A 26,283-nucleotide genomic window follows, 5' to 3' on the forward strand; every position below is an offset into this window, starting at 1 on the left:
TAAACATGTAGAGAATGTGTCATCTCATCAGTAATTAAAGAAACACATTCAAACAAGGCGGGACCTAGTAAGCAAGAAGACAAAGTGAAACGACCTCTAAGGCTGTTAAGGTGATGGGGAAGCAGGCACCTTAGAGAATCAGAAGGGCAAATACAAAAACCTCCAAGGTGGGTTCGTTGGGGAAAGTGAGGGATTCAATGTGCTGCAGCTGAGAACTGGGATTTAGGAGTGGAGAGCGCAGGGGGCACGAGTCACTGCACTAGGTGGTGTGGGGAGGGGCAAGGAGTTCGGGCAAAGCCGGCTCATCCTAGGAAAGGGCAGGAGGCCAGGTGCTTGGGCGTCTCTAAGCAATGGATAGGCCCGCCCCCTCTAGAGTCAACCCTTCCGTAATTGGCTCACGGATTCACCAATGGACACACAGGAGGAACTTCCCGCCACCTCTGGCGCCCGCTTTTAAACAGCCGTATAGTATTTGCAACTGCAGGAGGACTTCTCAACCTAGCTTGAGAAAGGCGGAGACTTCCGCCTCTACGCCCTGCCCCAAGCCGGCATGGCCCCGCCCACCAGGCCCGCTTCTAACCAGCGATTGAAGGAGTCGGCTGCTTCTCAATGGCCTCGGGGTTCCGTGGGTTCAGTTGTGACTAGGACAGAGCTAGCGGGTTGGAGCCTGGTTGAGGGGTTTGCTAGAAGTTGGCTTTCTGCGGGAGCTAGGGTGTCTCCGCGGTGACAGCATCCGTGGCCTCCGGTGAGTTTCGCTTCTTGGCTGGGCTTCGGGCTGGGATAGGAGGAGGTGCGGGGTCCTTGGGATTCTGGCTGAGGCTTCCCGGAGGACTGACCCGTCCCCTCCCCAAATCCCGCGGTGGTGGACTGCTTGCGGGTGGCGGGGCTCCGCCTTTGACTTTGAAGTGTCATTCAGACCCCAAGATCCTACTTAGAAGTGACATCTGGGAAGCCCTCCTCGCCTCCTCCAGGCCACAAGGGTAACGCTGAGACCCGACCCTGGGGACCCCCGCCGTGGTCACCCTGGCACCGTGCCAGGCTCACAGTGGGTGCTCTGTACACGTGTGTTGACTGAGTGCATGTAACGCTGGCAGCCCAAGTCAGCAGCCCCAGGCCTCCTGGGCTCCGTGCAGCTTGGGTCTCGCGGTACCTGTTTGCTGTGCCATAGTTGACGCCAAACGGAGTTCCTTGGTAGGGCCCTGGGTTTATCTTCGTTCAACCTGTGGTTGCCTGCTTGCTGCATCCTCTGGGCACCCTGAATGTATTTGTCCAAGCTGCTGTTATTAGCACTGATCACAGATTATTGTCATCCTTTGTTTTTATGTGTGTTTCTTTCCCTTCACCAAATCCTGATGAACTTTGTAATCTTGAACAGTGCTTGGCAAGTAATTGTTAAATGAATAAATAGGCTTCCTAAGCCTGGTATTGCAAGTCTGAAACAGGCTAGTGTGCTCTGGCTATTTCCATTCTAGAAAGGAAGCTAGCATGTAAGCAAGTAAGTAGAATTTCCTAACTCTCAGGGCACTTAAAGACGCTTTTGTGGCACTTAGCCTTTTCTGTCTTACAGTCATGAACTTGAGTGTGATTTAAGCGGAATTTCACGTATCTTTCACAATGCATGACAATTTATATGCACCTCCTAGATGTGAATGCACTCAACTAAATGAGAGGCTGAAATTGAAGCTATAAGAAAAGTATAAGAAATATAGCCTGAAAGTGCCAAAGAATGACTAATTTCATGGGGGGAGGGCATCTTGAAGAAAGTGGCATTTTCATCCTAGAAAAGATTGCAATATTTGAAGGAAAGTTTCCCACACACTGCATATTCACCTTTTCTCAGATATACTGAATGCTGTTTATTCCTTTAACCTCTTTTGTAGCCAGCAGACTTCTATTCATGAGTAACATGTCATGATAAAAACAAAACTAAGATGTATTGATTGGTACACAGTGCTAAGCGCTTCATGTACATTAGTCTTGTGAATCCTCGTAACCAATCTTTGGTGCAGGTACTGTTTTTTACCCCCATTTTATTAATGAAGAAATGGAAACAGTTGTGCAAGTTTACACAGCTGTTAAGCAGGAGAGCCAGAACTGAGCCCAGGTTGTCTGAATGAGTGCCCTCATTCTTAACCACTTAACAGCCATATTGTGTCCTTTAAGATCTGTTTCTAAAGTCTTTCCGTGAAACTTCTTTCAGCCTTATTTTCTTCTTAGCATAGTTAATTTGTACTTTGTACTTTCCTCTATTACAGAATGTATTACAAGATATCATTTAACTATTAATTCATATCATTGTTTCCCTAAGGGACTGTAAGCTTCCCATGGCTCGTAGCATGTCTTAGATACATCTAGGCTATAACCTGGCCCACAGTAGGTGCTCAGTAAAATTTTTATTGAAAAAATAAATCTGTAGAGAGTAACATGAATGTATTATATTCATTCAACAAATATTGGTTGTGTGCAAAGGGTGGGGGAGATACATTTAAATTCTGCCCCCAGAGTGCTTATAGGCTATTGGATGAGGCAAAAACAATGCTACTTTTGCTTTCTAACGTTTTGTCCAATTAAACACACATTGGTCTTTCTCATTGCAAGGAGGGCAAAGAAAACACAACCAGCGACAACAAAATGAGTAATGAGTGGGACATATGACAAAACATAGCCTTGTAAATAGGTTCAGAAAAAGTTATCTATCTAGGAAGAAAGTATTAACCATCTTGCTATTAAAAAAAAAGCATACTGTACACTTATTCTGCATCTTGATTTTTTAAATAGTCAATATATAGAGAGATATTTCATTATTAGTGACTCAGTATTGCCAATTTATTCAAAAGTACTTTTACTAGGGAAAATGTTCTTTTTCAATATATTAATATTGATAGTTCTCAAGATGGTTTTCCCAGTTCATACTTTCATCAGCAGTTCATGAGGATGCCTGTTTCCTATAAAATAGCCACCACTAGGGCTTCCCTGGTGGCCCAGTGGTTAAGAATCCAGATGCTAATGCAGGAGACACGGGTTCAAGCCCTGGTCCGGGAAGATCCCACATGCCGTGGAGCAACTAAGCCCCTGTGCCACAACTACTGAGCCTGCGCTCTAGAGCCTACGAGCCACAACTACTGAGCCTGCGTGCCACAACTTCTGAGGCCCACGTGCCTAGAGCCCATGCTCCGCAACAAGATAAGCCACAGCAGTAAGCCCGTGCACCACAGTGAAGAGTAGCTCCTGCTCACCGCAACTAGAGAAAAGCCCGCATGCAGCAACAAAGACCCAATGCAGCCAGAAATAAATAAAATAATTTTAAAAAAATAGCCACCACTAGCTGTTATCATGTGTTTTTTTTTAATTTAGTGGTTGAAAATCATATTTCATTGTTTAAATGGCGCTTTGAATTCTTTGTGAGATTAAGCATCTGTTCAAGTTCATTGAGCATTTGCATTTCTTTTTTTTTAATGAAATGTATCAGTTGCGCATTTTTTTTTTTTTTATGCGTTACGCGGGCCTCTCACCGCCGCGGCCTCTCCCGTTGCGGAGGACAGGCTCCGGACGCACAGGCTCAGCGGCCATGGCTCACGGGCCCAGCCGCTCCGCGGCATGTGGGATCCTCCCAGACCGGGGCACGAACCCGCGTCCCCTGCATCGGCAGGCGGACTCCCAACCACTGCGCCACCAGGGAAGCCCTCAGTTGCGCATTTTAAATTGAGTTGTCTTTTTCTCATTTCTTTGTGAGAATTGTATATTGGGACTTTCTCTTGTGTTTTGCAAGTCTCTTTCTCATTATTATTTTACCCTTTGATGATATATTTTTTTATACATAATATTTGACTTGTTAATGATTGTTTTGGCCATATACAGTTTCTTTCTGTATGTGTGTATAAGTTTCTGTCAAGTTTTTCCTTTATGGCTTCTGGGTTTATTATCTTGCTAGTTTTTTCTTTTTAATTTAAGCAGCCTCTTTTATTGTTCTGAATATTATAGTAAAGTCTGATAGCAGTAATCAGTAGCGATTAATAAACAGAAGAAAAGCGTTAGCTTTTATTTTATTTTATTTATTTATTTTTTTTAACATCTTTATTGGGGTATAATTGCTTTACAATGGTGTGTTAGTTTCTGCTTTATAACAAAGTGAATCAGCTATACATATACATGTGCTCCCATGTGTCTTCCCTCTTGCGTCTCCCTCCCTCCCACTCTCCCCATCCCACCCCTCCAGGCTGTCCCAAAGCCCGGAGCTAAAATCCCTGTGCCTTGCGGCTGCTTCCCCCTAGCTATCTACCTTACTACGTTTGTTAGTGTGTATATGTCCATGACTCTCTCTCGCCCTGTCAAAACTCACCCTTCCCCCTCCCCATATCCTCAAGTCCGTTCTCCAGTAGGTCTGCGCCTCTATTCCTGTCTTATCCCTAGGTTCTTCATGACATTTTTTTCCCTTAAATTCCATATATATGTGTTAGCATACGGTATTTGTCTTTTTCTTTCTGACTTACTTCACTCTGTATGACAGACTCTAGGTCTATCCATCTCATTACAAATAACTCAATTTCATTTCTTTTTAAGGCTGAGTAATATTCCATTGTGTATATGTGCCACATCTTCTTTATCCATTCGTCCGATGATGGGCGCTTAGGTTCTTTCCATCTCCGGGCTATTGTAAATAGAGCTGCAATGAACATTTTGGTACATGACTCTTTTTGAATTTTGGTTTTCTCAGGGTATATGCCCAGTAGTGGGATTGCTGGGTCATATGGTAATTCTATTTGTAGTTTTTTAAGGAACCTCCATACTGTTCTCCATAGTGGCTGACCCAATTCACATTCCCACCAGCAGTGCAAGAGTGTCCCCTTTTCTCCACACCCTCTCCAGCATTTATTGTTTCTAGATTTTTTGATGATGGCCATTCTGACTGGTGTGAGATGATATCTCATTGTAGTTTTGATTTGCATTTCTCTAATGATTAATGATGTTGAGCGTTCTTTCATGTGTTTGTTGGCATTCTTTATATCTTCTTTGGAGAAATGTCTGTTTAGGTCTTCTGGCTTTTATTTTAAATTTTAGTTAAATACTAATTACCTTTCTAGTCTCCCTCTTTGTTTTTTAAGCCACAGTAAGTTTATCAAATTTCCCTTAATGCCTAAAATAATTTCTTATGGTCTCTGGTAATTTGCACTTTTCAGAAGGAAAGCTAATTTGTGCCTTTTCCTCCCAGTGGAGAGAGTTTGTTCTTTCAGATATTTTCAGATTTCTTCTTTAATGACATGGTTTGGATTTAAAATGCCATTCAAAAAAAAGATATAGTTTTGTCTTTTACATTTTCTTCACATAAAAATGAAAATAGGGAATTCCCTGGCGGTCCAGTGGTTAAGACTCCGCACTTTCACTGCTAAGGGCCTGTCTTCAATCCCTGGTTTGGGAACTAAGATCCTGCATGCTGTGCAGCCAAAAAAAGAGAAAACTAGACTTTATTTAAAAAAAATGAAAACACCTTGTAGAATTCATTATTCTCTATCTGAGAAAAAGTAGTTCTTTATTTAAAATAACTGTATTTAGCAATAAGCTCTTGTAAATCAATGTTCTTTTTCAGTATTCAACAGGAATTGATTGATGGCAGATTGGTGAAGTGTTGGAAAAAAAAAAAAAACAACCCTCCCTCCTTTTACTTAATAAAAGGGAAATTAACCCAAATTCCCTATTCTGGCTTTAACTATAAAATTCAGGGAAAGGTGGAAAATATCATAAGAATTAGAAGCAGGAAAGATTATTTCTGCCTGGAGAATTCAGGGATATCTTTAAGGTCCAGCTTAATTGCCTTTCTTTTAAGGAGCAAGCATTTACATGGGCTTGTATTTTCATAATCTATAGATTCTATAGACTTGATGTTCACTTGAAGTAGTGAAAAAACCCTAGAGACATGAGCTTGTGTTACTGTTTTTCCCTCACCATTTCAGCTACATTGTAGGCTCTTTACCATATTCAGGTATCCATCTTATGCTGGTATACAAGAGGTTTCTTGTAGCTGCTGGGTGGAGACAAGGTTTAGAGTCCCCAAGCCTCTCTATTTTACCTCTCAGTGAAGGAGTGCGTGTGTCCCTTCCTCCATGTAGCCCTGGCACAAAAACAGAAAGGAGCAGGTCTGGTCTAAGAAGCAGAGGCTGGAAGCGTTTCGTTGATGTGAGGAGTCTGAATTCATAGAATTAAAAGGGATGGGTTGGGTGTAGGGAGCTACCAGAGAGGGGAGGGATAAAGAAGGTGGACTGCAAATTAGAGTTTGGCCGAGAAACAATCCTTGTAAAACAAACTAAAACTTATGGGGATTTTCAGCATCGAAATTCATATTTGTGTTAATCTGTAATACCATATTTCATCTATTATAATGTGCACATTTTCTTTTCACTTTTGTTTTTTGCCGCTTCGTGTGGCTTGCAGGATCTTAATTCCCTGACCAGGGACTGAACCCAGGTCACGGCAGTGAAAGCGCCAAGTTCTAACCACTGGACCGCCCAGGAGCTCCCTTCTTTTCACATTTTAACATCTACAAAGAGGCTGCATTTTAAAGTTAATGATATGTCATGATTTAATTGGCCACATCTTTTTCTTAGTGGTACAGACCAGAACTGTGTCATACCATCAAGGGCACCTTAGAGCTGATGAAGAGGAATATCTTTTGATATAGAGCTATTGGCTTACATAAAAGTTTGTGATGTTAGTTCTCTACTGTCAACACAAGGGAGCTAAGTTCTTTATGGTAAAATATGTTTGGATTGCCAGGTGTATGCTTCTCATTCCACTTCCAGTTTAATGACATTTTAGAGCCTGAAAAGTGAGTGTATGATCTGTGGCCCAGCCTCACATCAAAGTGCATTTCATTGGCATGCACAAGAGTGGACTGAATAGAGGATAGCATTAGGCTGTGTAATTGATGATGCTTGCCTACTTTTTTGTCAGGGTTGTTCAGAGTTTTGAAATTCTGGGTAGTTTCTGTGTAGTGTCAGGATCCCTAAGTATAATTCAAATCATCAGCAGTCTTTTGACCGTAAGTACTTGAAAACCCATTTCCTGCTGCTGCTTCTGCCTCAGCAGTGACCATTCTCCAGGGAAGTCTTGCTGCTGCTTTGGGACAGTGTCATAGCTTCACATCCTTCACTTCTGTTTTTCCTGAGTATTTTTTGCTAGAACTTGATTTTATCAAGCTTAAGAGCAGGACATTTAACACATATACATATATATATATTTTAAATTTATTTTTGGCTGTGTTGGGTCTTCGTTACTGTGTGAGGGCTTTTTCTGGTTGCAGCGAGCGGGAGCTACTCCGTTGTGGTGCGCGGGCTTCTCATTGTGATGGCTTCTCTTGTTGCGGAGCATGGGCTCTAGGCGCACGGGCTTCAGTAGTTGTGGCATGCAGGCTCAGTAGTTGTGGCTTGTGGGCTCTAGAGCACAGGCTCAGTAGCTGTGGCGCATGGGCTTAGTTGTTTAGCAGCATGTGGGATCTTCCTGGACCAGGGCTTGAACTTGTGTCCCCTGCATTGGCAGGCGGATTATTAACCACTGCACCACCAGGAACGTCCTAACACATATTTTTGTTGTGTGCTCTGTGGAGTTTACTGGATTGTAAATGTTTGTTGGGGAGCAATCATTAACTCAGGATTTAGTGGCTCTCTTTCTGAAAAACATGACATTTGGATTTGTGATATTCAGAAGATGAAGCAAGTTGTGGAGGATGTGTGCCGTCTTTAATACATCAAATTAGAAACTTTGAGCGCATTCTTAAAATTTATATGTTTTGGCATATTCCTGGTTCATTATTATTATCTTATTTTTGTGTGTGGACAAAAATCTTACTGTTTGAGTTATTCTTGCCAGACCACTAGAAAGGTCTAGTTGTAGGTTTATTAGCGTTGGGCATTTTCTCATTTTCATGAATTTCTGTCATAACAGCTATTTTCTGTGAATCATGATTAATTTGTAAGAACTCTCTTTATAGTTGGAATACTAACCATTTGTCATACATTAGTTACATCTATCTTCTCCCCAGCTGCTCCTGTCTTTTTGTGCATGGCATCTCTTATGTAGTTTGGTCTGGGGAGATTTTCTGGGCTATTTAGAAACCAAACATCTTTCTGTTCCCGCAGGAGGACCATGTCACTAGACTTCGGCAGTGTGGCACTGCAGACGCAAAATGAAGACGAAGAATATGACAAAGAAGACTATGAAAGGGAGAAAGAGGTAAATTATTCAGAAAAAGAATTCTAAACCCAATCTTAAACAATTTTGTATCCTGACCAAAATTACATCATTTTGTGTCATTTTGAAGGATTTATGGTTCTTTTTTTTTTTTTTTCCAAAGCCCCAAAACTTGATCAGCATCTGGACTTTTGAAAGGTAGATGAGTGGAATGCTTCCTTCTTTTGGACAAGAATGAAACATAACTGTGTACGATGCCCTAGATAGATGGTTAGATTGCTGAAGCGCTTTTCATTTAGGAGGTAGCGGTCGGTCTTGGGGCAGAGGCCTACTTGCATGGGCGAGCCCAGCAGGTTCCCTTGCTTCGGGTAGCCTGCATCCGCGTGGGGGCCGCCGGTGAACAAGCAAACAGGCGAGTAAAGCAATCTGTGTGAGGGCTGATTTAGCACTGACAAATAACAGGGAGACAGGGTAAGGTGATGTTAAGGCAACCAGCCAGGAACTGGTGAGGGAAGACCTCTCGGAGGAGGAAATGTTTGAGCTGAGCCTTGACTCATGAGAGGGGGCAGCCTCACAGAAGCCCGGGAAGGATGCCCTAGGCTCGGACACAACCAGTGTAAAGCCTGGAAGTAGGCAGCAGACCCTGCATATCTGTGAAGCAGCCAGGAGGCTGTGGTATCGGGACTGTGTGAGCAAGGGGTGAGTGGTGGAGGTGGGGAAGAGGTGGTCTGGGCCCGGTCACGGCGCGTCAAGGGAGGGTGTTTGTACTTTATCCTAGGGGCAGTGGGAAGCCAGTGGAGGATTTTAAGCAGGGAAGTGCTATCTGACCGTATATTTGAAAGATCTTCCTGAATGCTGTGTTGTGCGACGAGCTTACAGGAGAAAAGGAGTAAGAGGAGGAGATCATTTTTGTGTGTGTGTGTGTGTGTGTGTGTGTGTGTGTGTGTGTGTAGCGAAATCCTTGGCCCAGTAGTAATAGTAGCAGCTGGTGGGAATCAACTTGCTTGTTATGATTGTTTTTAGTTTGAGTCAGATTTCTTGATTGACTGTGATAACACGCTGCTTTTGCACTGAATGTTGCTATGACCCATTTGTTTTTTCAGGTGTTTTTTAAATTCTTTATTGAAATATAGTTGACTTACAATGTTGTGTTCATTTCAGCTGTACAGCCAAGTGATTCAGTTATATATATATATATTCTTAGGTTCTTTTCCATTATAGGTTATTACAAGATATTGAGTATAGTTCCATGTGTTACACAGTAGGTCCTTGTTGGTTATCGATTTTATATAGTAGTGTATATGTGTTAATCCCAAACTCCTAATTTATCCCTCCCCCCTTTCCCCTTTGGTAACCATAAGTTTGTTCTCTTTCTTTCTTGCTTTATTTTTAGGCCAATTCTGGGTGGCTTTTTTTTTTTTTTTCTCACACACACACTGTATTTTATTTTTACAAGAGATAAATAGACTGACACCAAGCATTGTAAATGGATGACCACAACAAAAGCAACAATGATTGCAAATACCAAACACGAAACATACTCATACTATGTCATAATATTGACATTCAGTCCAGGAATCCTCTACTGTAACAGCTCCTTTACTTTGCAGTGAAAATTGATTTGTATGTTTTTTGCCTCTGAGTCCTTGCGGGATTTTTTTTTTTTAATTCAAACAGAAAGTCACAAAAATTATAATCATCCTAATCAGTTCACTCAGTCCCATGTAATTAATTTTTTTTATCTTGATCTTTTGTTAGCACTCTTATGAATTCATCAGTTTTCCATTAGAGTTCTGAAAATGCTTATTCATTCAGTTCAGCAGTATAGTCAGTTACCAGAAACCTGTACTTGTCAGAGTCTTTTCCACGAATTCCTTGAAGATGGAGTCCTTTTATAGGAACATATTTGGAAAAGCATCAGAGTACACCCAGAACTGTCTGTAAATGACAAACGACTAAAAAATGACCACGGTTAAAGATTTGATGAAAGTTCATAATAATGCAATTGACAAAGAAATGTAGTTATTTCTGAGATACACATTTTAAAGTAATAACTAGAATTATGACTTATAACCTTATACCAGAACATTTAAGATTTGTAGAAGTTTCATGTAATGTCTGAAACATTTATATTAACATATTTCCGTACAAATAACCCAAAGAAAGTTTAGTATTAGTTGTTTCTTTATACGGCAGGTTCTTATTAGTCATCAATTTTATACACATCAGTGTATACATGTCAATCCCAATCACCCAATTCATCACACCACCATCCCCACCCCACCAAGGTTTTCACCCCTTGGTGTCCATACATTTGTTCTCTACATCTCGGTCTCAACTCCTGCCCTGCAAACCGGTTCATCTGTACCACTTTTCTAGGTTCCACATACATGCGTTAATATACGATATTTGTTTTTCTCTTTCTGACTAACTTCACTCTGTATGACAGTCTCTAGATCCGTCCACATCTCAACAAATGACTCAATTTTGTTCCTTTTTATGGCTGAGTAATATTCCATTGTATATATGTACCTCAACTTCTTTATCCATTCCTCTGTCAATGGGCATTTAGGTTGCTTCCATGACCTGGCTATTGTAAATAGTGCTGCAGTGAGCATTGGGGTACATGTGTCTTTTTGAATTATGGTTTTCTCTGGGTATATGCCCAGTAGTGGGATTGCTGGATCATATGGTAATTCTATTTTTAGTTTTTTAAGGAACCTCCATACTGTTCTCCATAGTGGCTGTATCAATTTACATTCTCACCAACAGTGCAAGAGGGTTCTCTTTTCTCCGCACCCTCTCCAGCAATTGTTGTTTGTAGATTTTCTGATGATGTCCATTCTAACAGGTGTGAGGTGATACCTCATTGTAGTTTTGACTTGCATTTCTCTAATAATTAGTGATGTTGAGCAGCTTTCCATGTGCTTCTTGGCCATCTGTATATCTTCTTTGGAGAAATGTCTATTTAGTTCTTCTGCCAATTCTTGGATTGGGTTATTTGTTTCTTTAATATTGAGCTGCATGAGCTGTTTATATATTTTGGTGATTAATCCTTTGTTGATTCATTTGCAAATATTTTTTCCCATTCTGAGGGTTGTCTTTTTGCCTTGTTTATGGTTTCCTTAGCTGTGTAAAAGCTTTGAAGTTTCATTAGGTCCCATTTGTTATTTTTGTTTTTATTTCCATTACTCTAGGAGGTGGATCAAAAAAGATCTTGCTGTGATTTATGTCAAAGAATGTTCTTCCTATGTTTTCCTCTAAGAGTTTTATAGTGTCTGGTCTTACACTTAGGTCTCGAATCCATTTTGAGTTTATTTTTGTGTATGGTTTTAGGGAGTGTTCTATTTTCATTCTTTTACATGTAGCTGTCCAGTTTTCCCAACACCACTTATTGAAGAGACTGTCTTTTCTCCATTGTATATCTTTGCCTCCTTTGTCATAGATTAGTTGACCATAGGTGTGTGGGTTTATCTCTGGGCTTTCCATCTTGTTCCATTGATCTATGTTTCTGTTTTTGTCCCAGTACCATATTGTCTTGATTACTGTAGCTTTGTAGTATAGTCTGAAGTCAGGGAGTCTGATTCCTCCAGCTCTGTTTTTTTCCCTCAAGACTGCTTTTGCTATTCAGAGTCTTTGTGTCTCCATACAAATTTTAAGATGATTTGTTCTAGTTCCATAAAAAATGCCAATGGTAATTTGATAGGGATTGCATTGAATCTGTAGATTGCTTTGGGTAGTATAGTCATTTTCACAATATTGATTCTTCCAGTCCAAGAACATGGTATATCTCTCCATCTGTTGGTATCATCTTTAATTTCTTTCATCAGTGTGTTACAGTTTTCTGAATACAGGTCTTTTGTCTCCTAGGTTGATTCCTAGATATTTTATTCTTTTTGTTGCAATGGTAAATGGGAGTGTTTCCATAATTTCTATTTCAGATTTTTCATCATTACTGTATAGGAATACAAGAGATTTCTGTGCATTAATTTTGTATCCTGTAACTTTACCAAATTCATTGATTTGCTCTAGTAGTTTTCTGGTGGCATTTTTAGGATTCTCTATGTATAGTATCATGTCATCTGCAAACAGTGACAGTTTTGCTTCTTCTTTTCCAATTTGTATTCCTTTTCTTTCTTTTTCTTCTCTGATTGCCATGGCTGGGACTTCCAAAGCTATGTTGAATAATAGTTGTGAGAGTGGACATCCTTGTCTCCTTCCTGATCTTAGAGGAAATGCTTTCAGTTTTTCACCATTGAGAATGATGTTTGCTGTGGGTTTGTCGTATATGGCCTTTATTATGTTGAGGTAGGTTCCCTCTATGCCCACTTTCTGGAGACTTTTTATCATAAATGGGTGTTGAATTTTGTCAAAAGCTTTTTCTGCATCTATTGAGCTGATCATATGGTTTTTATTCTTCTATTTGTTAATATGGTGTATCACATTGATTGATTTGCATATACTGAAGAATCCTTGCATCCCTGGGATAAGTCCCACTTGATCGTGGTGTATGATCGTTTTAATGTGTTGTTGGATTCTGTTTGCTAGTATTTTGTTGAGGATTTTTGCATCTATATTCATCAGTGAAATTGGTCTGTCTGTTTTTGGTATCAGGGTGATGGTGGCCTCATAGAATGAGTTTGGGAGTTTTCCTTCCTGTGCAGTTTTTTGGAAGAGTTTGAGAAGGATCGGTGTTAGCTCTTCTCTAAATGTTTCATAGAGTTCACCTGTGAAGCCATCTGGTCCTGGACTTTTGTTTGTTGGAAGATTTTTAATCACAGTTTCAATTTCATTACTTGTGATTGGTCTGTTCATATTTTCTGTTTCCTCGTTGTTCAGTCTTGGAAGATTATATCTTTCTAAGAATTTGTCCATTTCTTCCAGGTTGTCCATTTTATTGGCATAACGTTGCTTGTAGTAGTCTCTTAGGGTGCTTTGTATTTCTGCAGTGTCTGTTGTAACTTCTCCTCTTTCATTTCTAATCTTATTGATTTGAGTCCTCTTCCTCTTTTTCTTGATGAGTCTGGCTAATGGTTTATGAGTTTTGTTTATATTCTCAAAGAACCAGCTTTTAGTTTTACTGACCTTTGCTATTGTTTTCTTTGTTTCTATTTCATTTATTTCTGCTCTGATCTTTATGATTTCTTTCTGCTAACTTTGTGTTTTGTTTGTTCTTCTTTCTCTAGTTCCTTTAGGTGTAAGGTTAGATTGTTTACTTGAGATTTTTCTTGTTTCCTGAGGTAGGCTTGTATAGCTATAAACTTCTCTCTTAGAACTGCTTTTGCTGCATCCCATAGGTTTTGGGTCGTCGTGTTTTCATTGTCATTTGTCTCTAGGTATTTTTTGATTTCCTCTTTGATTTCTTCAGTCATCTCTTGGTTATTTAGTAAGGTATTGTTTAGCCTCCATGTGTTTGTGTTTTTTACGTTTTTTGCCCTGTAATTGATTTCTAATCTCATAGCGTTGTGGTCAGAAAAGGCTATTGATATGATTTCAATTTTCTTAAATTTACTGAGGCTTGATTTGTGACCCAAGATGTGATCTATCCTGGAGAATGTTCAATGCACACTTGAGAAGAAAGTGTAATCTGCTGTTTTTTGATGGAATGTCCTATAAGTATCAATTAAATCTATCTGGTCTATTGTGTCATTTAAATCTTCTGCTTCTTTATGTATTTTCATTTTGGATGATCTGTCCATTGCTGTAAGTGAGGTGTTAAAGTCCCCCACTATTATTTTGTTTCTGTCGATTTCCTCTTTTAGAGCTGTTAGCAGTTGCCTTATGTATTGAGGTGCTCCTCTGTTGGGTGCATATATATTTATAATTGTTATTTCTTCTTCTTGGATTGATCCCTTGATCATTTTGTAGTGTCCTTCATTGTCTCTTGTAACATTCTTTACTTTAAAGTCTATTTTATCTGATATGAATATAGCTACTCCAGCTTTCTTTTGATTTCCATTTGCATGGAATATCTTTTTCCATCCCCTCAGTTTCAGTCTGTATGTGTCCCTAGGTCTGAAGTGGGTCTCTTGTAGACAGCATATGTATGGGTCTTGTTTTTGTATCTATTCAGCGAGCCTGTGTCTTTTGGTTGGAGCATTTAATCCATTCACGTTTAAGGTAATTATCGATATGTATGTTCCTGTGACCATTTTCTTAGTTGTTTTGGGTTTGTTTTTGTAGGTCCTTTTCTTCTCTTGTGTTTCCCACTTAGAGCAATTGTTTTAGCATTTGTTGTAGAGCTGGTTTGGTGGTGCTGAATTCTCTTAGCTTTTGCTTGTCTGTAAAGCTTTTCATTTCTCCATCGAATCTGAATGGGATCCTTGCCAGGTAGAGTAATCTTGGTTGTAGGTTCTTCCCTTTCATCACTTTGAGTATATCATGCCACTCCCTTCTGGCTTGAAGAGTTTCTGTGGAGACATCAGCTGTTAACCTTATGGGAGTTCCCTTGTATGTTATTTGTCAATTTTTCCTTGCTGCTTTCAATAATTTTTCTTTGTCTTTAATTTTTGCCAGTTTGATTATTATGTGTCTTGGTGTGTTTCTCCTTGGATTTATCCTGTATGGGACTCTGCGCTTCCTGGACTTTGGTGGCTATTTCGTTTCCCATGTTAGGGAAGTTTTCGACTATAATCTCTTCAAATATTTTCTCTGTTCCTTTGTCTCTCTCTTCTCTATCTGGGACCCCTATAATGCGAATGTTGTTGTGTTTAATGTTGTCCCAGAGGTCTCTTAGGCTGTCTTCATTTCTTTTCATTCTTTTTTCTTTAGTCTGTTCCACAGCAGTGAATTCCACCATTTTGTCTTCCAGGTCACTTATCCATTCTTCTGCCTCAGTTATTCTGCTATTGATTCCTTCTAGTGTAGTTTTCATTTCAATTATTGTATTGTTTGTCTCTGTTTGTTTGTTCTTTAATTCTGCTAGGTCTTTGTTAAACATTCTTGCATCTTCTCGATCTTTGCTTCCTTTCTTTTTCCAAGGTCCTGGATCATCTTCACTATCATTATTCTGAATTCTTTTTCTGGAAGGTTGCCTATCTCCACTTCATTTAGTTGTTTTTCTGGGGTTTTATCTTGTTCCTTCATCTGGTGCATAGCCTTCTGCCTTTTCATCGTGTCTGTCTTTCTGTGAATGTGGTTTTTGTTCCACAGGCTGCAAGACTGTAGTTCTTCTTGCTTCTGCTGTCTGCCCTCTGGTGGATGAGGCTATCTAAGAGGCTTGATGGGAGGGACTGGTGGTGGGTAGAGCTGACTGTTGCTCTGGTGGGCAGAGCTCAGTAAGACATTAATCCACTTGACTGTTGAGGGGTGGGGCTGGGTTCCCTCCCTATTGGTTGTTTGGCCTGAGGCAACCCAACACTGGAGCCTACCTGGGGTCTTTGGTGGGGCTAATGACAGACTCTGGGAGGGCTCACGCCAAAGAGTACTTCCCAGAACTTCTGCTGCCAGTGTCCTTGTCCCCATGGTGAAACAGAGCCACCCCCCGCCTCTGCAGGAGACCCTCCAACACTAGCAAGTAGGTCTGGTTCAGTCTCCCCCGGGGTCACTGTTCCTTCCCCTGGGTCCCGATGCACACACTACTTTGTGTGTGCCCCCCAAGAGTGGAGTCTCTGTTTCCCCCAGTCCTGTCGAAGTCCTGCAGTCAATTCCCACTAGCCTTCAAAGTCTGATTCTCTAGGAATTCCTCCTCCTGTTGCTGGACTCCCAGGTTGGGAAGCCTGACGTGGGACTCACAACCTTCTCTCCAGTACGTGGACTTCTGCGGTGTAAGTGTTCTCCAGTTTGTGATTCACCCACCCACCAGTTATGGGATTTGGTTTTACTGTGATTGCACCCCTCCTACTATCTCACTGTGGCTTCTCCTTTGTCTTTGGATGTGGTGTATCTTTTTTTGGTGAGTTCCAGTGTCTTCCTGTTGATGATTGTCCAGCAGCTAGTTGTGATTCTGGTGTTCTCGCAAGGGGGAGTGAGAGCACAACCTTCTACTCCGCCATCTTGGTTCCTCCTCCGATAAGTTTGTTTTCTATGTCCGTGAGTCTATTTCTGTTTTGTAAATAAGTTCCTTTGTATCATTTTTCTAGATTCCACATATAAGTGATGTCATATGATATTTGTCTTTGTCTGACTTACTTCACTTAGTATGATAATCTCTAGGTCCATCCATGTTATTGCAAATGGCATTATTTCATTCTTTTTTATGGCTTAGGAATATTCCATTGTGTACATACATCACATCTTTATCCATTCGTCTGTCGATGCACACTTAGTTTGCTTCCATCATATGACCCATTTTCTAATATGTAAAGTAATTCTTTTTAAGAGTCACCGTGGACCATTTGTATTAATAGGAAGCAAAGAGTAGGGTCAGTTGCCCACGTGGCTGGCAATAGAGTTAGGGTAGAGACAGAAAGCTGGCATCTGTCTCTGAGTGGATTTTGTCCATAGACATGTATTGTTTGGTTGCAGTGTTTTAAAAAAATTGAATCCGTATTTAAAGATTTGAAAATTTCATGTAGTAATCCAGAATTTCTGACCTGTCTTGAAACATCCTAAGCCTGGGCCACATGTGGCGTGTGTCTGCACATGGCAGCAAGTGGGCTGGAGCTGGGCAGTGGCTCTCCCGTCCGAGCTGGCCACAGTCCCTCCCGCCCAACTCCCCTCCACCTCCTGACATGGGCTTGTGCACTTGGACCTGCCAGCTTCATTCTTGTAAATTCTCTGCCAAGTCACTGAGGGCACTGGAGTTTGTGACCCTTTCTGGGGTTTCTGGATTTTGACAGGGGCCTTCACCAACAATTGTTGGTGGCAAGGGCGGGGGGTGAGGATTTTCTGTTACTTTGTGAACTCACAGCATGAGGTTTTCACGACCTTGATGGCTTTTGGGTAGTTCTCTGTAATTTAGCTACTGGGATTTTTGAGAGGATCAGTTTAAGTAGTTACTATAGTAGATTTTAAAGAAGGAGAAAAAATAATCTGACAGGTGATTTTTTTCATTGGAAAAGATGGGTAGGGTGTTAGAGAGAATGTACTGCCAGGTGTGTTGTGTGGTGAAAGTTTTAAAGGGGGTATTAGTTAAGGAGGCAGTAAATTCTAGATGATATAGAACAGGAGTCCCCAGTCCCCAGGCTGTGGACGGGTACTGGTCGGTGGCCTGTTAGGAACCGGGCCGCACAGCAGGAGGTGAGCAGTGGGCCAGCAGGCAAAGCTTCATCTGCCGCTCCCCATCGTCCCCCATCACCCACATTACCGCCTGGACCACTCCCCGCCACCACCCGCTCCATGGAAAAATTGTCTTCCACAAAACCGGTCCCTGGTGCCAAAGCGGGCCTGGGCCCGCTGCTATGGACAATAGCCAGTGGGATCACTTCTTGGTAGATTATGTGCTGGGGTAGGGTAGGGAATTTCCAGAGTAAAAGGTGCTGTTAAGAGGTGAAGTATCTAAGAATGAGTGTTTCTAGCAGAGTGGAAGAAAAGAATATTTAGCTAACTTGACTCTAATGTGATGATTATGGGTCATATTAATAAAAATTGTTTCATGTTAGTAAAAAGTATTTTTACCTTTTTTTAAAAAAATTGCTACAAGGGAAGAATTGAGATCAGAGGTTAGAGAGTTTCAGCAGTAAAATTCAGAACTATTCATAAAAATTCAGCTGTACGTATATTTTGTCGAAGCAAGTTAAAATAATAAATTGGTTGATCACACCTAAGTTCGTTTTCATATCCAGAAGCCTTTTCCACTTCCTCAATCTCCCTGACCCTACGATAACAGAATAGTTTACAGCCTTAAGTGGTTAAAGAAAAGAATGGTCTTTTCATGCCTGCCTGGTTGGTAGCTTTGGGATTGCCAGGTGGATTTAGTGTTAGTAGTAGGCTAATACACATTGCTTTCTCTACTTAATGAATCGCTTTGTATTTAATTCATTTATGTAGGTGGAATGCTTGCATCACAAGGATGTGCTGTAGAGCTGGCCAAGCAGGCCGTATCTGACTCATAGGCTACCCTGCTAAGGATTTGTGAGATCCCCTCTCTGTAAATGGCAGAATAATCCTGATTTTGACCGTCTAGTGTGAATGGCCAGTTGCTAATACAATCTGCTTTACCAAACTGTTCGATTTGGGTGCTTTGGGATCAGCTGGGGTGTTGTCCACACTTGCCCATAAGTCAGTGAATAAGCCATGGTCAAATTCCAACCTCCATGCCATCCTAATTAGCAGCCCTGCAGTGATGATCTGGACTTTTGCGTTTCTATTCCCTCCATTGTTTGCATTGAAGAGTAAACGGAGAATGCATTTAATCTTCGGAAAGGGAAAGGATTTAGTAAAGTGATTCAGTATTCAGAGGACATTTAGACCAGTGGAATCTCAAGCCACAGACCACTACAGATAGACTCATATTTTGAGACAACCTCCAAGAATTTTGCAGAAAAGTAAGGCACTATAATCATTTCTAAATCGCTACAGTTCTAAACGGTCTATTGGTAAAAACTTGACCACTGTGTTCCAAGGCATAGCAAAGAAATGCATAACCCACAGCCTCACCCAGTGTTTCACCGGAAACTCCATCTCCTCCACAGTAAACAGAGCAAATTAGGGTGCAGGTGAGGAAGGGTGAGAATACCATGGAGATATAGTACCATAGTAATTAATATTCATATCACTCATTTTCCTCACAACTTTTTGCAGCACGTTACTTTGAGAACTGCTGATGTAACAAGAAGGACACCTACTAAGTAGACCTCATCCAAAGTACTCTAGGCAAACTTCTACTGGTAAAGCTGGCCCAGAGAAGAGGACTTCAGAAGTTTTTTCATTAACTCATTCATAATGTAACAATATGATTTTGCAAAATATTTTTCACCGAAAGTTACTATACTTTGCAATTTCATCATTGAATATTACAGACATATAGTTGTTGTTGTCACTGCAGTTGCTGTAAGCTTCAGAGTTACTGATAAAGCCACAGTTTAAGGCTGAGTATCACTTGGGATCTCATAGTTTGCTGGCGCGTACCTGTACTTTCTGCAGTGTCACCAGAAGTAGCTCTGGGATTATTGCTTGGTTCTAGATGGTAAAATTATGTATGTAAGTATGTATTTTGGAGCTGGTGGTTTGGGGCAGAAGTACTTAGTAATCTGTGCTTGTCAAGATAATACTTGCTGATGATCCTTCATTGAGTGACGGTATTATTTGAAGCCTGCAAAATGATCTTGAGTAGAAAGGTAAGCGGTTTGAGTAGCAGATGGCAGACAGACACTTGCACCTGGGAATACTGATTTGAGTCTCTCTTAGTTTTTATATCAGTACTTCTCTAGTAGAATAATAAGCTCAATTGAGCTTGGAATCGTGTATTTTAGAGGTTAGGCTTTCCATTGCATAGCCTTTCTTCCACTTTTAACTGCCTTGTTTGATGTTACTTCTGGAAACATTTTTGATATTTTGTCCCCACTAGGGGGCGTTGTAAGGCTAGCATTTGTTTACATTTTATACAATATTATTTGACTTCTTTAGTGGAATTTTCTCGTCGTCATTTCTCGTCGTCACGTAAGAAAAGCAAAGAAATAAATGGTTGAGTGTTCATATTGTATTTTTGTGTTCCCGTCATATTCTGTTTTCTTTTAGCAATTTCTTATACTTTATCTCGATTGTGCCTTTGAACTGTTTCCCATAATATATAGGTACTTTTCAGGGACTGTCACAGTGGGAACAAAAACACTGAACTCTCTTTGGCAGACTGACGCTTGCTCGTATACAGACAGGTAGAAGCTTGTCTTCCAGTGACTGACTGAATGTCATGTGGAAGAAGATAGGAGTGGGAATGGAGAGATTCAGGTTCCGGTGCTGGCCGTGGGACTGTAATTCTTACTTTCATGGGCATGCCCCTGACCTTCTCTGGGCCTTGGTGTGCTCACATTTAGAAGGAGAGGTTTGGCTTGGAGGAGCTCCAGTGTTCATTCCAGGCCTAAAGTTGTATTATGTGTCACCTGCAGTGTAGCAGGTATTTGTCTAGTAAATGTTGCCATGTTTCTTTTTCGGATGTGTGGCAATCTAGGCAAAGTCTTCCCCACTAACATTGTAAAATTTGTTTTAACTAATGGAATGGGTTAAAAAAAAATTCCATGCATAGTATAATTCATAGACTAAAGCTCTAGCTATCAAGGTTTTTGGCCCTTTGTCAGTCCCATGTTGGGCCTTTTCAAGGATGTTTTTAACTTGGCTGTGAGGCTAAAATGAAGATTCTACTTGGTGTGTATCCATGAAAGCATTATTTAATAATTCATATTTTAAAATATCAGGATCTTTTCATCAGTGTACTTGTTGGGTAACCTGTTCAAAACGCAGATGAATGTTGGCCACTCCATTTGCTGCTCTTCTCTGGGGAGAAGATGTATTGTATGGTTTGTAATCTGAGAACTCTTGCTTTCATGAATATCAAGGATTATAGACTCTGAAGACAGTCTGTTTAGTTAATTAAAGCCGAAGAATCCCAACGAAAGGTTTACATGTTCTCCGTTTTACATTCCCCTTAAACTAGGCTTTTTGGATGTTCTATGTGGGTTATTGTAAAGTGTTTTGTTGCTGAAGTTCTTTGAGTAAAATGCCCTCATTTTTTTATTTTTCAGGAACAAACACATGAAGTAGTAAAGGGAGAGGAATTTATAGAATAGTTTAGAATGCATTTCAATAGGCGCCTTAGCAATGGTAAATTATCTTTTTTCTAGGGAAGGTATCTCTTTAATTATTAAACTCAGCTGATATTCAATAATATCCCACCAAGAAGATTGCATTTGCAACCAAAAAGCAGTATTTCTTCCAAATGTGATGAGTGGAATTAAATCTTGCCATTTATAAGGATTGCTATCATTGTCTTTGAATCCATATTTGGTAGTCTGGTGGATCTTTAATGAGGAAAATTTAGTTTCTAAAATTCTCTGTTTTGTAACATGTGTAAGTTGATATTGTAATTTTGTGTTTCATGGCACAAGGTTCAATGACCCAAAGAAAAATCTATTTGACAGTGTATATGAGGAGGGTACACTTTGATCCCAGGAATGGAAACCTGGGGGCGGGGGCTGGGATTTTGTTCCTGAATGGCCTCTCTCTGCCCTCAAAGTTATGGAAACCAAGGAATATGGCCCAGCTATTGCCAAAGAACTTAATGGAAAAATTTTTTGAAGGTGAATGAAATGATTTAAAAATGTCAGTACAGGTGTAAAATATTCTATAAAACACTAAATATAGTAGGGATTATTTTGCTACTTATAAGTTTACCTGTGGATCCAGAACCATTTTAATGAACTTACTTCTTATGCTCAAATTAATCTTCCTCCATTGATGCCAGTTTGATTAATTTTGTGGTGTCACAAAGAAAGCTACAAGAACTGCTTAATTATTGTGTAGCTTTTTCTGTCTCTGTGAGGGGGGAAAAATGTACTGTTTAGATGTGCCTGTCAGGGTTCCTCTAAATTATAAGGCTATGTGCTTAAACCTCACTGCAGGTTTAGAAGAAAATATTCTTTCTGTGCAGGAGTCCTTACGTGATGTAAGTACAAAACATTTATTTTGTTTTTTTTCCCCTGTGTTATACGTGGGTATACTCTTTTTTTTTCCGTAAAGATCTCATAGATTATTTTTCCTTAGTGAATTTTGTTTCTTTGTGAAATCATTTTGTTACCTTTCTCTTTAGTCACATGTGGTATACTGATATGTTGATGTGCTCTGTTTTGTTTTTAGTGTTTCTTATTCTTTATATCTTTGGATCAACTCTAATACAGCTAATTCTCAAAATGATGTTTCAATTACCTTTGTGAGCAAGTGATCAATAAGTCAGGGTCTTGGTTAATATCAGTATCATGATAACTTTTCATTGGACTAGAATATTTTTCTCTTGTTGCATCTTTAAAGAACCAAATGGACTGAGAATACCTGTAAACAAACAATCCAGTGAATGTTAGAAATATGTTATGTGGGTTGAGGAAGCGTCCCCTTCCCCACCTCACGGACCCCACTTCCATTCCCAAATTTGGCTTCACCAAAACTCAGTTAACAGTTGGGGCATTCCTTTCAGACCTTTCTTAGAATATTTTTATTTAACTTTCACCATATGCGTTTTATTTAAGAACATTTTTTGATTATAAATGTAATACCCAGATATGTTATATAGCTACATTTCATTTCTTTTATTCTGATGGCAGAGAAATTGGAGAGGGGACCTTCCATAGACTAAGAAGCAGCTCATTTTTTTTTCCTCCAGGGCTTTATAGAGTATTTAATATCTTTAAACTCACTCATCGCATAATTTTACAGGATTGATTTACACACTGTGGAGGGACTCAGCTTACTAATCTAACTGGTGCTTAACTTTTAAAGAGAAGTCATTACAAGCAGTCTGTTGACTCTTTAGTAACATAATATTTGAATCTTATTATTACAAATTTTAAGCCATTATATTGGGATTTGAAGAAAGACATTTATAGATATTGAAGTTCAACAAATTAGACAATTCATTTGTCTCTTTATCACGGTTTATCTTGAAACTTGAGTGAATTTATCTAGTTGTTATAAGAGAGAATACTAAAGATGTAATTTTTCTAGGAAAATGGAGAGCAAAGTCATGTGCTTTTACGTCAGTTTTAGAGTCATGCTTTTGACAGTGCTTTATCTGTAAACCCCTGAATCTTACAGCTTCTTTTTACTCAACTGTTTATAAGAGCCAACCATTGTATATCTTTTCATCATTGGAACTGGATGGCTGTCTACCAATTAGTCACTCCCCAAGAGGTTTCTATCACATTATTGAGCTTTTAAGGGCTTCTAGGCCACCTGCTGCTGCTGCTACCCTTATCACCTGGGCAAAGCACATCTGGCTACTCAGATTCCCTCAGGGGGTGTCTGATTGTCAAGTTCTCCAGGTCTGATTACTGGTAGAATCCATAACATGATACAACATGATACAGTGATCGTACCATTATTATGACTTGCTGTGTTTGCCTAAAGAAATTTGAAAATCCTATTGTATGTGTACTTGAATCTAAGACCTTTGTAGAAGAAGGTAAAGCCTTCTAATATAAATCCTGATGTTTATGTGTTTCCCTTTCCCCAAGTGAAATGATGAACGTAATTCCTGTGGAATTTAAGACATTGATTACATAGAGAAATTAGGAACTTCTTTGACTTCTACAGTCAAAATCACTTGTTCCAAGGCAGCTTTGGTTTGGCATCTTGTGTTTAAGCCAATGTGATATCGACGCTGACCTTCCTGTCTCAGTTGCAGCAGTTACTCACAGACCTTCCTCACGATATGCTGGATGATGATGACCTGTCCTCCCCCGAACTCCACTATTCGGACTGCAGTGAGGATGGCAGAGAGGAAGAGTAAGGACCCCAAATCCCTTTCCCTTGTATATCACAATTCTATGTCTTTTTCTTTAGATTCTCTTGCAGACAATAATAATGGATATGATTGTAAAATTGTAGACTAATTCTTAAACTTTCAGATGAAGTTTGGAGGGAAAACACGTTAAAATCCTGGGGTTCTTTGTGATGTGTATGTCCAAATAAGTGATAGGCTCTAATCTAAAGTATTGATTTTTTCTCAAGACCACATCATTCTGAGCAATTGGCGATGAACTGGAATGAGCATCAAGTACTGCCTAAATCTCCAAGTGTAAATGTAAGTATCTGGTGTGATAATGACTTTGATGAGGGTGGGAACAGATCTTAGTGCTTTTCTTTTACTCTTGTTATCTGATAGGACTACAATGAGATTCGGGATGTGTATATTGGAGAGAAAAGGGGCAACGGCTGGGAAGAGAATCAAAGTAGAACTGAAGACCAGCATCCTGGGTATCATCCTGAAGGAGGTGGAGATGAAGGCGGTAGTGGTTATAGCCCTCCGAGTAAATATGAACAGACTGATTTATATGACCTTCCTGAAAACTTCAGGCCATATGCCAGCGGTCAGAGGCAGGAATTCAACAGCCAACCAACCAATGTAATCACATTTTCTGATCCTCAAAGGAATCATTTTCAGGTATTGTAAGAACTTGACTTGACTTTCAAGAATTTGTGTATGTGTGTACACACATTTGCTGTGTGTGTGTCATTAAGAAATATTCGTAAGTGCAACAGTAAGATTTAAGTACGAATATTGTTGAGAGTGCATTTATTCAGGCTCATGCTGAATTAGTCATGCTGTTTTCTGTTTACAATCTAAGTAATCTTAAATGAGAATTTTAAAATAGAGACTTTGTGAAAACAATTAAACATTAAAAGTTAAGTCTGTCAGAGAATAGCCATCTCCATTTATTGCTGCTTCTGGCTTCTACCATTTACTATGCTCCAGTGAAAAGCTACGTTCAGGTATCCTGATATAGTTTGAAAGCGGTTAATCCTAGATGACACCAGTCAGTTACCTTGATTTTCTACCTCATCACCCTTATCACAGATTTTGGGTCAGATGCTTCAAAGCTGATATCTGTTTTGTGATGATACAGCAGTAGACAGGATGAATGTTGAGGAAAGAAACACTTTTTTTTCCTCCCTGGGAGAGTTTGATGAAGCAAGGCCTTAGGATACAGTTAGCTTCTTCTTAGACTTTCTCAATGACAGTGAATGCCTCATTTTGCCAATAGATATTCTGTGTCACCTGAGGACAGGTTAATTTTCTGGTCCTTCTAAGGTGGTCATTTTCTCTTCCATCTCTATAAAATGTTATTCATCCCACAAAAGTTACTGAGTATTTATTACATATGAAGCATTGTATCACGTTCTTGTTATTGCATATGCATATTGCATATGTATCTTGTTATTGCAATCTTACTGGAATTCTTGAGTGTTATTTATGGAATTGGCCCCATTATATGCTCAAAAGTACAATTGCAGGCTTTCAACGAACAGTGTTAAATAACAATAAGTGCTATTTTTAAGCAAAGATGTATGTATAAAGCTTGTAATTGTACCACAGTTAAGTTCTATAGCAAAACTAAGTTGTCTAATTCAGATAAGTTTTGAAGCAAAGACCAAATCCTAATTGTCAATTTCGTTTATCATTTTGTAATAGCAATTTGGTATGTCACAAGGTCCCAGTTGTCAAGCTTTGGAATCATATAAAGTGACATATAAACCTTATCAGTCTTCTGCCCAGAATAATGGCTCACCAGCCCAGGACATCGCAGGAAGTGACACATTCGAAGGCCTGCAACAGCAATTTTTAGGAGCTAGTGAAAGTAGGTATCAAGTTTATATTTATTTCTTAATCACATAATTGGAGAGCTTTGAGCACTTTGAGCATGTTCAAGAATTATTATTACTTTTAAGTATGATAATGGAATTTTTTTTAAAGGATCCTATTTTAAGAGATATAGTCTGAAGTATTAATGAATAAACTGATAATGAAGTCTAGAACTGACTTCAAATATCATGTTGTTGGGGGGTAAGTTTGGGTGGGGATATAGATAAAGCAAGACTGGCCATGAATTCACAATCGTTGAATCTAGGAGACAGGTTCGTGGGATTCATTGTATTCTTCTCTCTACCTTCTTATATATTTGAAATTTTCCTTAATGAAAAATTAAAATAAATTTTCTCAGCTGTATTATATTTTAGTCATTTTAGTTGGTTAAGACTTCATTAACTTCATATATTTTTTTAACTGAAATCGAATTTAGAAAGTGAAATGTAGTTTTCCTTTCAATCTTAGATTTTTCGTTATATAGAAATGTAAGTCAACCACTATCTTAATTTTTTCTTTTGGTTTTTAGAGTTTTACTGTAATAGGCAACTCTGATATAAATTACTTTATACTCAAAATTAAAACTAGACTTACATCTCAGGTTTAGTCATGTGACACTTGCCCAAATAATTTCTTTTACATATTGTATGTATCAATATGAATGAGAAAAGTGCTACTAGAGAATTTTGAGGAGAGATAAACATTCAGAACCAAACTTGTACCTGACTAACCTGAATCAGTGTTTTCATATGTCCAACTTTTGTTATCATCCTCTCTGGCATGTGAAATGATTTCCAGTTATTGTGCGTGTTGAAGAGCCACTGTGATTCTAGAGGGTGACAGCAAGTTTTTTCTTTGTTTGTTTTACATTT

The 26,283-nt window shown here is 39.5% G+C and overlaps 1 protein-coding gene across 5 annotated transcripts in view; it reads left to right on the plus strand.

The window, feature by feature from the left end:
• Nucleotides 1-569: 569 nt before the first annotated feature.
• Nucleotides 570-26,283, plus strand: part of CEP152 (centrosomal protein 152) — a 98,813-nt gene continuing 73,099 nt past the window's right edge. For 3 of the 5 annotated variants that reach the window (XM_032624866.1, XM_032624868.1, XM_032624869.1), the window contains exons 1-6: nt 617-745; nt 8,130-8,223; nt 23,447-23,553; nt 23,779-23,851; nt 23,933-24,211; nt 25,241-25,406. In XM_032624866.1, coding sequence (XP_032480757.1) covers nt 8,137-8,223; nt 23,447-23,553; nt 23,779-23,851; nt 23,933-24,211; nt 25,241-25,406 — 712 coding nt within the window. In that variant the 5' untranslated portion in view covers nt 617-745; nt 8,130-8,136. Of the gene's footprint in view, nt 746-8,129; nt 8,224-23,446; nt 23,554-23,778; nt 23,852-23,932; nt 24,212-25,240; nt 25,407-26,283 lie in introns of all 5 variants that reach the window. The other 2 variants (XM_032624865.1, XM_032624867.1) reach the window with 1 other exon arrangement.

Source organism: Phocoena sinus, chromosome 2 (genome assembly GCF_008692025.1).
Source record: "Phocoena sinus isolate mPhoSin1 chromosome 2, mPhoSin1.pri, whole genome shotgun sequence".
Taxonomy (NCBI): domain Eukaryota; kingdom Metazoa; phylum Chordata; class Mammalia; order Artiodactyla; family Phocoenidae; genus Phocoena; species Phocoena sinus.